General features: G+C 30.3%; 1 protein-coding gene across 1 annotated transcript; it reads right to left on the bottom strand.

Moving 5' to 3' along the window:
- Positions 1-1822: 1822 nt before the first annotated feature.
- Positions 1823-4812, bottom strand: LOC145829202 (uncharacterized). Its single transcript, XM_082936937.1, has 5 exons — positions 4117-4812; positions 3926-4042; positions 3560-3772; positions 2732-2849; positions 1823-2409 (listed from the first exon to the last, which is right to left on the bottom strand). The coding sequence occupies exons 1-5, from the start codon at positions 4574-4576 to the stop codon at positions 2154-2156; spliced, it is 1164 nt and encodes a 387-aa protein (XP_082793063.1). The 5' UTR covers positions 4577-4812; the 3' UTR covers positions 1823-2153.
- Positions 4813-14800: the final 9988 nt, after the last annotated feature.

The following is a 14800-nucleotide window of genomic DNA, read 5'->3' on the forward strand; positions in this document are numbered from 1 at the left end:
TAATTAACTCTAAAACTTAGGAAGATATGGATTTTAAGTAATTTAATTTATTTTTATTTTTAGTTTTACTCCCATTAGCAACCTATTGTACTCTCTAACTTTAACCTGCTATATTTTGAAAAGTTATTTGAATATTAAAATTAAGTAAATAGTAAGCTTGATTAAAACTCGAAAAAAAAGACCAACTTGTATAAAAAATAGTTTTACCCCTTAAATGCCCTTAATAAAAACTAAATGGTTTCAGAAAACAATAATCAATTATCTTTTTTCTTTAAAATTCAGTATGATTTTAATAAAGAGATGGATTTTTATTTTAACATTTAAATTTACTTAGAATTGTAAAACTTCAATACATATCAAAATTCATCTTTATGAAACTGACCAAAAAATAAACTTTCTTTTATTTCTGTTTGATACATGTCAAAATATGTTTCCACATTCTTTTTCGGCTTGATGTACAGAAATTATAATTTAAAGTTTTTTACTTAAGAAGTTTTTAGAAGAACTTATTATAATAACATCCAGAAAAAAAAAGTTCTAAGATCTTAAATATTACTTTGCTGTAATTTAAAAATTATCTCTTTTCTAACAACTAACACTAAAAAAATTTGTCATGTTTCCATAATTTTTATAATCTAAAATTTTATTTAATTTAAACCTAAACACAAGTTACTTATTAATTGATTACAAAATTAAAAATTTGTTTAAATTAAGAAAAAAAAAGTTATGATTTTTGGTGTTTTTTATATTATACTTTATTAATTAAATTATGAGAAGTTACTTGAACGATTATAAAAATAATTCCAATCAAAAATTCTTGTTTACAAGTTATTTAAGTATGATATCTACAAATATATCAAAAATACTAATAACTAAAATTAAATACAGTTTTTAAGTAACAATCAAATAACTATTTTTTTATGAAGATTTTATTAATTTTTTTACTCGAATATTCAATTTACAGGAAAACTTGGGCATCTGAGCTCATTAATGACGCAATTATGATGTAATCATTTCGTTATGACGTCATAAAAAGGTTTATTCAGTGTGTAGTTGCTAGGTTATTTATTTCACCTCAAAAACAGTTTTATGTTGAGAAACAAATGTTTTTTTTTACACTGAATTCAAATTTTGTTTAACTTTTCAGCACAGCTGCATTTTTATTTAATAAAATAATAATTAATTTTGGTACTTAAATTAAATTGTTATCAAATATAAAAAATTCACATTTTTACGAGCAAAATATTTTAGTTTATAATCTACCGAATATGTTATGGTGAACTTTTTTTTTTTTTGTTTCGTTATTTCGTCTCAATTATATGTCAATTTATTTTTTATTTTATTTTTTTTTCAATGCGCTCAAATTTTTTCTGACTTTTTTCTGCTTAGAATAAAAAACCTGACTCTTTTAAAAGTTACACAATTCTTTGATACCTGATTAAAAAAAATATTGAATTTAAATCTAAAACAAATTAGTATAAATTTATTTACAACCATTAGTAATAGTTTGATAGTCTCTGTGATTTTTATTTGATTTTTGTGACTTTATTTATAAATTTGATGTCACAAGTATACCATGTTGTCTTATAAAAATAAAAATTATTTCGTTAAACGTTTTTTTTTTGTTAGATTATTAATTACATAGCATACAATTTTTTTAATATAGTGTTTATTCAGCTTTCAAAAAGTTAGAATACTTTGATTTGTTGTAATACAAAAAGAAATCACTTCGAGTAGTAAATAAAAAACAAATAATATTGACATCTTATATTATAAGAGGCAAATAGCTTGGATTTGAAAAATATTTTTGGTTTGTTGTAATATAAGCAGATAAAACGATAGGTAACATTAAAACTAACAAAATATTGCTTGTTTAATTTTAAAGAAATATAAAAAATTTGAATTACTATGTAACACAATAGGATAATAAAATTAACATCTTAAATTATAAGAGGCAAACAACTTTGATAAGAAAATATTACTGTTTGTTTTTGTAAGAAGAGAAAACTTGAAGCATTTGATAATAGAATTTATTAATAAAATTTTGTTGAATTAATTTTATTTAACGTAGTCTTTAATGATTTATAGAATTTTTAATTTATATTTAGTAAATGCTTTTTGTTTGAAAAATAACAAGTTCGGATCAAACAAAGTTAGTACTCACAAATAAAGTAACGTGAGTAATCAGATTGGTTAAAAATGGTATTTTTGTTTGAGTCATTGTATAAGTACCAGTACATAAAATCATAACCATCGTCGCTATAAGGATAGTCATTAGGATACCATCCCTCTAAGCTAACCTGGACTCCGTCGCTGCTCCTCCTGAAGATGTTGGTGTTCTTCTCATCTCTCCTGATTCCCGTGTGGTATAGATTATAAAGCGTCAATCCTAGTTCTTCGGAAATTTCACTAGAAATTTTAATTAATTGATTTATAATAAATTAATATAATTACACTTATTATTTTGTGCTATAATACAACTAAGTTGGCTGAAATTGTTTACTCATACTCTGTTTGGTTTTCTAACCGTACTAAAAAAGTTGATGCGAGATTTTTTTTTATTAGACTGGATGAAAAAGTTAATAACTAATTTTAAAAAATAATAAAACTACTTAAATATTTCATGTTATGAAAGTTTTCAAATTATATTGAATTTTTTTTCAAACCTAAGCGTCTATCAAGACTTTAAATGTGAACATAATTGAATTAATTTAAATTTTAAGCAACTAACTCTCTTCCACTTCGAGTCAACAATCTTGGGTCGTGTTGTATGAGGTCTCCAGATCTTTCTTTGCAATAACTTCTCGCTGCCTCCCATTTCATTCTTTGTCTGACAACTTCGAATTTTTCTGTTGGTTATTTGTTTCTTAAATAGTACTTTACTTTGTTTAATGTAATTTAAATTTTCTTTGTTATTTAATTAATTTCTTATATGTGCATTTTTAAATTAGTATTAATTGAAACTCATTTACTGACAGACAACTAGTTTTAAAAATTTCTCAACTAAACAGTTTGCTTGTAACGATCGTTTTCCGAAAAAAAAAACTACACCAATGAAATTTTATAAAGTTTTTAATCTTAGTTTGGTACTTAACTTTAATTTTAATTAAATGTTAGATATATTCAGTATGTATTTTAAACATTTAAAACTTCAATACACTGTAATAATTTCCTTTAATAAAATTAAGTAGTACATCTGATTAAAAGTTTTTTTTTTTAATAAATTTTACTGGTAGTAATTTTTTACAAAACATTCAAAATAGTAAGCTTTTTTTTTCTATTTCACTAAACAACCACCGTCTGATTCAAGTAAATAGTTTTTCTTGACAGTTTTTTTAGTTTAGTCCTGTTGTAAAAAATTATTTCTATCAACCGTTATGAGTAAATATATTTTTTTTTAAATCTCTATTTAGATATTAGTTTTCTAAAGGTTATTTTCCAATTTTAAGATTAAAAACAAAAAAAGTTTTAGTTTAACTCAATTGCATTGAAGTTATAGCGGACTAGAGGTACTATTTAACTTTGTACAAATTTTGAAACATTTAAAAAGTTAACTAACTCGAAGTCTCTTCAGTTGTTGCTGTTGTAGGAATCTCAGATGTTTTCGCGGTTGTAGCTGTTGAAGAAATCTCAGAAGTTTTTACAGCAGTTGTTGATGTTTCCACAGTAGTTGCTGATGTTTCTGCAGCAGTACTGTTAGTTGAACGTACTGTTGTAGCTGCTTCTGTGTTGAGACGTGTCGAACGTTGAACATCACATCGAGCCTTTAATTCTGAAAAAATAAATTCTCAAAGCTCAGCAGCACATTTGAAAAAAATCGTTATTTGAATAACTGTTGACAAATATCAAAAAAACATCACTAGTAAAATTAGAGATGATTCAAAAAACTCTTACTGTAGGTATAAACTAAAAACTTTTAAAAAACCTGAAATAGTTGAAGTGATGTCGGAAATTGTAGAAATTTCTTTCGATTGCTTGTCCACAATTTTTTTTAAGTGTCTTGCTTTCTTTTCTTGGCTTAGAACTGCGCTAGCTACTTGATCTAAAGACAAACAACAGCAGATTATATTTAACTGTGAAAATTTAACAACCATTTTAACACTTAATGAAACAAACCATTTAATTGCGAGATGAATTTTTCAAGCTTGTTGATACTTTCTTCCTGCTTCGACGCGGTCCGGTTCATTTCACCGATCGTTTCCCTCAGCTTTGCATTTTCTCCCTCCAGTGTCGCCATTCTCGTCTCAATTTCGTCCATTTTGTTGCCCAACATCGCGTCCGAGCCCCTTTCGCCCTTTTCTCCTTTGCTCCCCCTCGCCCCCATTTTTCCCCTTTTAACCGGGTTTTGGGGGCCTCGGGAGTCCGAGGGATCGTTGCTGCAGACAGAAAACTGGTGGCAACTGTCGGCAGAAACGTGGAAAACTTCGATGAAAAAAACCAAAATTACTACTTTCGTGTTCATCGTCAAATTGTGAGCAAATTGAATTGAGCTCGTGTTTATATGCTCTTTCTGAGCGCTTGCTCTCACGCTATGCGGAAACCGAGAGTGTTGAAAGCATTCAGTGAAAAAAAACATCGAAAACGTTTTTATTTAGAAAAATTTCTTTCAAGTTAAACTAGCGTCGGAACTTTCTACAATGCTTTACGGTTTTAAGCAGAAAAATTTCTTTCAAGTTAAACTAGCGGCTGAACTTTCTACAATGCTTTACGGTTTTGAGCAGAAAAATTTCTTTCAAGTTAAATTAGCGGCGGAACTTTCTACAATGCTTTACGGTTTTGAGCAGAAAAATTTCTTTCAAGTTAAATTAGCGGCTGAACTTTCTACAATGCTTTACGGTTTTGAGCAGAAAAATTTCTTTCAAGTTAAATTAGCGGCGGAACTTTCTACAATGCTTTACGGTTTTGAGCAGAAAAATTTCTTTTAAGTTAAATTAGCGGCTGAACTTTCTACAATGCTTTACGGTTTTGAGCAGAAAAAGTTTTCAAGTTAAATTAGCGGCTGAACTTTCTACAATGCTTTACGGTTTTGAGCAGAAAAATTTCTTTTAAGTTAAATTAGCGGCGGAACTTTCTACAATACTTTACGGTTTTGAGCAGAAAAATTTCTTTCAAGTTAAATTAGCGGCGGAACTTTCTACAATGCTTTATGGTTTTAAGCAGAAAAAGTTTTTAAGTTAACTTAGCGGCTGAACTTTCTACAATGCTTTACGGTTTTAAGCAGAAAAATTTCTTTCAAGTTAAATTAGCGGCGGAACTTTCTACAATGCTTTACGGTTTTGTGCAGAAAAATTTCTTTCAAGTTAAATTAGCGGCTGAACTTTCTACAATGCTTTACGGTTTTAAGCAGAAAAATTTCTTTCAAGTTAAACTAGCGGCGGAACTTTCTACAATGCTTTACGGTTTTGAGCAGAAAAATTTCTTTCAAGTTAAATTAGCGGCGGAACTTTCTACAATGCTTTACGGTTTTGAGCAGAAAATTTCTTTTAAGTTAAATTAGCGGCTGAACTTTCTACAATGCTTAACGGTTTTGAGCAGAAAAATTTCTTTCAAGTTAAATTAGCGGCGGAACTTTCTACAATGCTTTACGGTTTTGAGCAGAAAAATTTCTTTTAAGTTAAATTAGCGGCTGAACTTTCTACAATGCTTTATTGTTTTGAGCAGAAAAATTTCTTTTAAGTTAAATTAGCGGCTAAACTTTCTACAATGCTTTACGGTTTTGAGCAGAAAAATTTCTTTCAAGTTAAACTAGTGGCTGAACTTTCTACAATGCTTTACGATTTTAAGCAGAAAAAATTTTTAAGTTAACTTAGCGGCTGAACTTTCTACAATGCTTTATGGTTTTGAGCAGAAAAGTTTCTTTTAAGTTAAATTAGCGGCTAAACTTTCTACAATGCTTTACGGTTTTGAGCAGAAAAATTTCTTTCAAGTTAAACTAGTGGCTGAACTTTCTACAATGCTTTACGATTTTAAGCAGAAAAAATTTTTAAGTTAAATTAGCGGCTGAACTTTCTACAATGCTTTACGGTTTTAAGCAGAAAAAGTTTTTAAGTTAACTTAGCGGCTGAACTTTCTACAATGCTTTATTGTTTTGAGCAGAAAAATTTCTTTCAAGTTAAACTAGTGGCTGAACTTTCTACAATGCTTTACGATTTTAAGCAGAAAAAATTTTTAAGTTAAATTAGCGGCTGAACTTTCTACAATGCTTTATTGTTTTGAGCATAAAAATTTCTTTCAAGTTAAATTAGCGGCTGAACTTTCTACAATGCTTTATTGTTTTGAGCAGAAAAATTTCTTTTAAGTTAAATTAGCGGCTGAACTTTCTACAATGCTTTACGGTTTTGAGCAGACAAATTTCTTTCAAGTTAAATTAGCGGCTGAACTTTCTACAATGCTTTATTGTTTTGAGCATAAAAATTTCTTTTAAGTTAAATTAGCGGCTAAACTTTCTACAATGCTTTACGGTTTTGAGCAGAAAATTTCTTTTAAGTTAAATTAGCGGCTGAACTTTCTACAATGCTTAACGGTTTTGAGCAGAAAAATTTATTTCAAGTTAAATTAGCGGCTGAACTTTCTACAATGCTTTACGGTTTTGATCAGAAATATTTTTTAAGTTAAATTAGCGGCTAAACTTTCTACAATGCTTTACGGTTTTGAGCAGAAAAATTTCTTTCAAGTTAAATTAGCGGCTGAACTTTCTACAATGCTTTACGGTTTTGAGCAGAAAATTTTTTTAAGTTAAATTAGCGGCGGAACTTTCTACAATGCTTTACGGTTTTGAGCAGAAAAATTTCTTTTAAGTTAAATTAGCGGCTGAACTTTCTACAATGCTTTATTGTTTTGAGCAGAAAAATTTCTTTTAAGTTAAATTAGCGGCTAAACTTTCTACAATGCTTTACGGTTTTGAGCAGAAAAATTTCTTTCAAGTTAAATTAGCGGCGGAACTTTCTACAATGCTTTATGGTTTTGAGCAGAAAAGTTTCTTTTAAGTTAAATTAGCGGCGGAACTTTCTACAATGCTTTACGGTTTTAAGCAGAAAAAGTTTTTAAGTTAAATTAGCGGCTGAACTTTCTACAATGCTTTATTGTTTTGAGCAGAAAAATTTCTTTTAAGTTAAATTAGCGGCTGAACTTTCTACAATGCTTTACGGTATTGAGCAGAAAAATTTCTTTCAAGTTAAATTAGCGTCGGAACTTTCTACAATGCTTTACGGTTTTGAGCATAAAAATTTCTTTCAAGTTAAATTAGCGGCGGAACTTTCTACAATGCTTTACGGTTTTGAGCAGAAAAAATTCTTTTAAGTTAAATTAGTGGCTGAACTTTCTACAATGCTTTACGATTTTAAGCAGAAAAAGTTTTTAAGTTAACTTAGCGGCTGAACTTTCTACAATGCTTTATTGTTTTGAGCAGAAAAATTTCTTTTAAGTTAAATTAGCGGCTGAACTTTCTACAATGCTTTACGGTTTTGAGCAGAAAAGTTTCATTCAAGTTAAATTAGTGGCTGAACTTTCTACAATGCTTTATTGTTTTGAGCAGAAAAATTTCTTTTAAGTTAAATTAGTGGCTGAACTTTCTACAATGCTTTACGATTTTAAGCAGAAAAAGTTTTTAAGTTAACTTAGCGGCTGAACTTTCTACAATGCTTTATTGTTTTGAGCAGAAAAATTTCTTTTAAGTTAACTTAGCGGCTGAACTTTCTACAATGCTTTATTGTTTTGAGCAGAAAAGTTTCTTTAAAGTTAAATTAGTGGCTGAACTTTCTACAATGCTTTATTGTTTTGAGCAGAAAAATTTCTTTTAAGTTAAATTAGCGGCTAAACTTTCTACAATGCTTTACGGTTTTGAGCAGAAAATTTCTTTTAAGTTAAATTAGCGGCTGAACTTTCTACAATGCTTAACGGTTTTGAGCAGAAAAGTTTCTTTCAAGTTAAATTAGCGGCTGAACTTTCTACGATGCTTTACGTTTTGAGCAGAAAAATTTCTTTCAAGTTAAATTAGCGGCTGAACGTTCTACAATGCTTTACGGTTTTGAGCAGAAAAATTTCTTTTAAGTTAAATTAGCGGCTGAACGTTCTACAATGCTTTACGGTTTTGAGCAGAAAAATTTCTTTCAAGTTAAATTAGCGGCTGAACTTTCTACAATGCTTAACGGTTTTGAGCAGAAAAATTTCTTTCAAGTTAAATTAGCGTCGGAACTTTCTACAATGCTTTACGTTTTGAGCAGAAAAATTTCTTTCAAGTTAAATTAGCGGCTGAACGTTCTACAATGCTTTACGGTTTTGAGCAGAAAAATTTCTTTTAAGTTAAATTAGCGGCTGAACGTTCTACAATGCTTTACGGTTTTGAGCAGAAAAATTTCTTTTAAGTTAAATTAGCGGCTGAACGTTCTACAATGCTTTACGGTTTTGAGCAGAAAAATTTCTTTCAAGTTAACTTAGCGGCTGAACTTTCTACAATGCTTTATTGTTTTGAGCAGAAAAATTTCTTTTAAGTTAACTTAGCGGCTGAACTTTCTACAATGCTTTATTGTTTTGAGCAGAAAAATTTCTTTAAAGTTAAATTAGTGGCTGAACTTTCTACAATGCTTTATTGTTTTGAGCAGAAAAATTTCTTTTAAGTTAAATTAGCGGCTAAACTTTCTACAATGCTTTACGGTTTTGAGCAGAAAATTTCTTTTAAGTTAAATTAGCGGCTGAACTTTCTACAATGCTTTACGGTTTTGAGCAGAAAAGTTTCTTTCAAGTTAAATTAGCGGCTGAACTTTCTACGATGCTTTACGTTTTGAGCAGAAAAATTTCTTTCAAGTTAAATTAGCGGCTGAACGTTCTACAATGCTTTACGGTTTTGAGCAGAAAAATTTCTTTTAAGTTAAATTAGCGGCTGAACGTTCTACAATGCTTTACGGTTTTGAGCAGAAAAATTTCTTTCATGTTAAATTAGCGGCGGAACTTTCTACAATGCTTTACGGTTTTGAGCAGAAAATTTTTTTAAGTTAAATTAGCGGCTGAACTTTCTACAATGCTTTACGGTTTTGAGCAGAAAATTTCTTTTAAGTTAAATTAGCGGCTGAACTTTCTACAATGCTTAACGGTTTTGAGCAGAAAAATTTCTTTCAAGTTAAATTAGCGTCGGAACTTTCTACGATGCTTTACGTTTTGAGCAGAAAAATTTCTTTCAAGTTAAATTAGCGGCTGAACGTTCTACAATGCTTTACGGTTTTGAGCAGAAAAATTTCTTTTAAGTTAAATTAGCGGCTGAACGTTCTACAATGCTTTACGGTTTTGAGCAGAAAAATTTCTTTTAAGTTAAATTAGCGGCTGAACGTTCTACAATGCTTTACGGTTTTGAGCAGAAAAATTTCTTTCAAGTTAAATTAGCGGCGGAACTTTCTACAATGCTTTACGGTTTTGAGCAGAAAATTTTTTTAAGTTAAATTAGCGGCTGAACTTTCTACAATGCTTTACGGTTTTGAGCAGAAAATTTCTTTTAAGTTAAATTAGCGGCTGAACTTTCTACAATGCTTAACGGTTTTGAGCAGAAAAATTTCTTTCAAGTTAAATTAGCGTCGGAACTTTCTACGATGCTTTACGTTTTGAGCAGAAAAATTTCTTTCAAGTTAAATTAGCGGCTGAACGTTCTACAATGCTTTACGGTTTTGAGCAGAAAAATTTCTTTTAAGTTAAATTAGCGGCTGAACGTTCTACAATGCTTTACGGTTTTGAGCAGAAAAATTTCTTTCAAGTTAAATTAGCGGCTGAACTTTCTACAATGCTTAACGGTTTTGAGCAGAAAAATTTCTTTCAAGTTAAATTAGCGTCGGAACTTTCTACGATGCTTTACGTTTTGAGCAGAAAAATTTCTTTCAAGTTAAATTAGCGGCTGAACGTTCTACAATGCTTTACGGTTTTGAGCAGAAAAATTTCTTTTAAGTTAAATTAGCGGCTGAACTTTCTACAATGCTTTACGGTTTTGAGCAGAAAATTTTTTTAAGTTAAATTAGCGGCGGAACTTTCTACAATGCTTTACGGTTTTGAGCAGAAAAATTTCTTTTAAGTTAAATTAGCGGCTGAACTTTCTACAATGCTTTATTGTTTTGAGCAGAAAAATTTCTTTTAAGTTAAATTAGCGGCTAAACTTTCTACAATGCTTTACGGTTTTGAGCAGAAAAATTTCTTTCAAGTTAAACTAGTGGCTGAACTTTCTACAATGCTTTACGATTTTAAGCAGAAAAAGTTTTTAAGTTAACTTAGCGGCTGAACTTTCTACAATGCTTTATTGTTTTGAGCAGAAAAATTTCTTTTAAGTTAAATTAGCGGCTGAACTTTCTACAATGCTTTACGGTATTGAGCAGAAAAATTTCTTTCAAGTTAAATTAGCGTCGGAACTTTCTACAATGCTTTACGGTTTTGAGCATAAAAATTTCTTTTAAGTTAAATTAGCGGCGGAACTTTCTACAATGCTTTACGGTTTTGAGCAGAAAAAATTCTTTTAAGTTAAATTAGTGGCTGAACTTTCTACAATGCTTTACGATTTTAAGCAGAAAAAGTTTTTAAGTTAACTTAGCGGCTGAACTTTCTACAATGCTTTATTGTTTTGAGCAGAAAAATTTCTTTTAAGTTAAATTAGCGGCTGAACTTTCTACAATGCTTTACGGTTTTGAGCAGAAAAGTTTCATTCAAGTTAAATTAGTGGCTGAACTTTCTACAATGCTTTATTGTTTTGAGCAGAAAAATTTCTTTTAAGTTAAATTAGTGGCTGAACTTTCTACAATGCTTTACGATTTTAAGCAGAAAAAGTTTTTAAGTTAACTTAGCGGCTGAACTTTCTACAATGCTTTATTGTTTTGAGCAGAAAAATTTCTTTTAAGTTAACTTAGCGGCTGAACTTTCTACAATGCTTTATTGTTTTGAGCAGAAAAATTTCTTTAAAGTTAAATTAGTGGCTGAACTTTCTACAATGCTTTATTGTTTTGAGCAGAAAAATTTCTTTTAAGTTAAATTAGCGGCTAAACTTTCTACAATGCTTTACGGTTTTGAGCAGAAAATTTCTTTTAAGTTAAATTAGCGGCTGAACTTTCTACAATGCTTAACGGTTTTGAGCAGAAAAGTTTCTTTCAAGTTAAATTAGCGGCTGAACTTTCTACGATGCTTTACGTTTTGAGCAGAAAAATTTCTTTCAAGTTAAATTAGCGGCTGAACGTTCTACAATGCTTTACGGTTTTGAGCAGAAAAATTTCTTTTAAGTTAAATTAGCGGCTGAACGTTCTACAATGCTTTACGGTTTTGAGCAGAAAAATTTCTTTCAAGTTAAATTAGCGGCGGAACTTTCTACAATGCTTTACGGTTTTGAGCAGAAAATTTTTTTAAGTTAACTTAGCGGCTGAACTTTCTACAATGCTTTACGGTTTTGAGCAGAAAATTTCTTTTAAGTTAAATTAGCGGCTGAACTTTCTACAATGCTTAACGGTTTTGAGCAGAAAAATTTCTTTCAAGTTAAATTAGCGTCGGAACTTTCTACGATGCTTTACGTTTTGAGCAGAAAAATTTCTTTCAAGTTAAATTAGCGGCTGAACGTTCTACAATGCTTTACGGTTTTGAGCAGAAAAATTTCTTTTAAGTTAAATTAGCGGCTGAACGTTCTACAATGCTTTACGGTTTTGAGCAGAAAAATTTCTTTTAAGTTAAATTAGCGGCTGAACGTTCTACAATGCTTTACGGTTTTGAGCAGAAAAATTTCTTTCAAGTTAACTTAGCGGCTGAACTTTCTACAATGCTTTATTGTTTTGAGCAGAAAAATTTCTTTTAAGTTAACTTAGCGGCTGAACTTTCTACAATGCTTTATTGTTTTGAGCAGAAAAATTTCTTTTAAGTTAAATTAGCGGCTGAACTTTCTACAATGCTTTACGGTTTTGAGCAGAAAAGTTTCATTCAAGTTAAATTAGTGGCTGAACTTTCTACAATGCTTTACGGTTTTGAGCAGAAAAGTTTCATTCAAGTTAAATTAGTGGCTGAACTTTCTACAATGCTTTATTGTTTTGAGCAGAAAAATTTCTTTTAAGTTAAATTAGCGGCTAAACTTTCTACAATGCTTTACGGTTTTGAGCAGAAAATTTCTTTTAAGTTAAATTAGCGGCTGAACTTTCTACAATGCTTAACGGTTTTGAGCAGAAAAGTTTCTTTCAAGTTAAATTAGCGGCTGAACTTTCTACGATGCTTTACGTTTTGAGCAGAAAAATTTCTTTCAAGTTAAATTAGCGGCTGAACGTTCTACAATGCTTTACGGTTTTGAGCAGAAAAATTTCTTTTAAGTTAAATTAGCGGCTGAACGTTCTACAATGCTTTACGGTTTTGAGCAGAAAAATTTCTTTCAAGTTAAATTAGCGGCGGAACTTTCTACAATGCTTTACGGTTTTGAGCAGAAAATTTTTTTAAGTTAAATTAGCGGCTGAACTTTCTACAATGCTTTACGGTTTTGAGCAGAAAATTTCTTTTAAGTTAAATTAGCGGCTGAACTTTCTACAATGCTTAACGGTTTTGAGCAGAAAAATTTCTTTCAAGTTAAATTAGCGTCGGAACTTTCTACGATGCTTTACGTTTTGAGCAGAAAAATTTCTTTCAAGTTAAATTAGCGGCTGAACGTTCTACAATGCTTTACGGTTTTGAGCAGAAAAATTTCTTTTAAGTTAAATTAGCGGCTGAACGTTCTACAATGCTTTACGGTTTTGAGCAGAAAAATTTCTTTCAAGTTAAATTAGCGGCGGAACTTTCTACAATGCTTTACGGTTTTGAGCAGAAAAATTTCTTTTAAGTTAAATTAGCGGCTGAACGTTCTACAATGCTTTACGGTTTTGAGCAGAAAAATTTCTTTCAAGTTAAATTAGCGGCGGAACTTTCTACAATGCTTTACGGTTTTGAGCAGAAAATTTTTTTAAGTTAACTTAGCGGCTGAACTTTCTACAATGCTTTATTGTTTTGAGCAGAAAAATTTCTTTTAAGTTAAATTAGCGGCTGAACTTTCTACAATGCTTTATTGTTTTGAGCATAAAAATTTCTTTTAAGTTAAATTAGCGGCTGAACTTTCTACAATGCTTTACGGTTTTGAGCAGAAAATTTCTTTTAAGTTAAATTAGCGGCTGAACTTTCTACAATGCTTAACGGTTTTGAGCAGAAAAATTTCTTTCAAGTTAAATTAGCGTCGGAACTTTCTACGATGCTTTACGTTTTGAGCAGAAAATTTTTTTAAGTTAACTAAGCGGCTGAACTTTCTACAATGCTTTATTGTTTTGAGCAGAAAAATTTCTTTTAAGTTAAATTAGCGGCTGAACTTTCTACAATGCTTTATTGTTTTGAGCATAAAAATTTCTTTTAAGTTAAATTAGCGGCTGAACTTTCTACAATGCTTTACGGTTTTGAGCAGAAAATTTCTTTTAAGTTAAATTAGCGGCTGAACTTTCTACAATGCTTAACGGTTTTGAGCAGAAAAATTTCTTTCAAGTTAAATTAGCGTCGGAACTTTCTACGATACTTTACGTTTTGAGCAGAAAAATTTCTTTCAAGTTAAATTAGCGGCTGAACGTTCTACAATGCTTTACGGTTTTGAGCAGAAAAATTTCTTTTAAGTTAAATTAGCGGCTGAACGTTCTACAATGCTTTACGGTTTTGAGCAGAAAAATTTCTTTTAAGTTAAATTAGCGGCTGAACGTTCTACAATGCTTTACGGTTTTGAGCAGAAAAATTTCTTTCAAGTTAAATTAGCGGCGGAACTTTCTACAATGCTTTACGGTTTTGAGCAGAAAATTTTTTTAAGTTAAATTAGCGGCTGAACTTTCTACAATGCTTTACGGTTTTGAGCAGAAAATTTCTTTTAAGTTAAATTAGCGGCTGAACTTTCTACAATGCTTAACGGTTTTGAGCAGAAAAATTTCTTTCAAGTTAAATTAGCGTCGGAACTTTCTACGATGCTTTACGTTTTGAGCAGAAAAATTTCTTTCAAGTTAAATTAGCGGCTGAACGTTCTACAATGCTTTACGGTTTTGAGCAGAAAAATTTCTTTTAAGTTAAATTAGCGGCTGAACGTTCTACAATGCTTTACGGTTTTGAGCAGAAAAATTTCTTTCAAGTTAAATTAGCGGCTGAACTTTCTACAATGCTTAACGGTTTTGAGCAGAAAAATTTCTTTCAAGTTAAATTAGCGTCGGAACTTTCTACGATGCTTTACGTTTTGAGCAGAAAAATTTCTTTCAAGTTAAATTAGCGGCTGAACGTTCTACAATGCTTTACGGTTTTGAGCAGAAAAATTTCTTTTAAGTTAAATTAGCGGCTGAACGTTCTACAATGCTTTACGGTTTTGAGCAGAAAAATTTCTTTTAAGTTAAATTAGTGACTGAACTTTCTACAATGCTTTACGATTTTAAGCAGAAAAAGTTTTTAAGTTAACTTAGCGGCTGAACTTTCTACAATGCTTTATTGTTTTGAGCAGAAAAATTTCTTTTAAGTTAACTTAGCGGCTGAACTTTCTACAATGCTTTATTGTTTTGAGCAGAAAAATTTCTTTAAAGTTAAATTAGTGGCTGAACTTTCTACAATGCTTTATGGTTTTAAGCAGAAAAAGTTTTTAAGTTAACTTAGCGGCTGAACTTTCTACAATGCCATATTGTTTTGAGCAGAAAAATTTCTTTTAAGTTAAATTAGCGGCTGAACTTTCTACAATGCTTTATTGTTTTGAGCATAAAAATTTCTTTCAAGTTAAATTAGCGGCTGAACTTTCTACAATGCTTTATTGTTTTGAGCAGAAAAATTTCTT

This window comes from Thalia democratica, chromosome 2 (genome assembly GCF_965202585.1).
Source record: "Thalia democratica chromosome 2, ktThaDemo2.hap1.1, whole genome shotgun sequence".
NCBI lineage: Eukaryota > Metazoa > Chordata > Thaliacea > Salpida > Salpidae > Thalia > Thalia democratica.

Coding starts and splice junctions, on each gene's coding strand:
- LOC145829202 (XM_082936937.1), bottom strand. CDS start 4,576: ATGTTTTTTTTCACTGAATGCTTTCAACACTCTCGGTTTCCGCATAGC. Junction 2,850..3,559: donor AACAACTGAAGAGACTTCGA/GTTAGTTAACTT, acceptor AATAACCAACAG/AAAAATTCGAAGTTGTCAGA. Junction 2,410..2,731: donor TTGACTCGAAGTGGAAGAGA/GTTAGTTGCTTA, acceptor TAAAATTTCTAG/TGAAATTTCCGAAGAACTAG.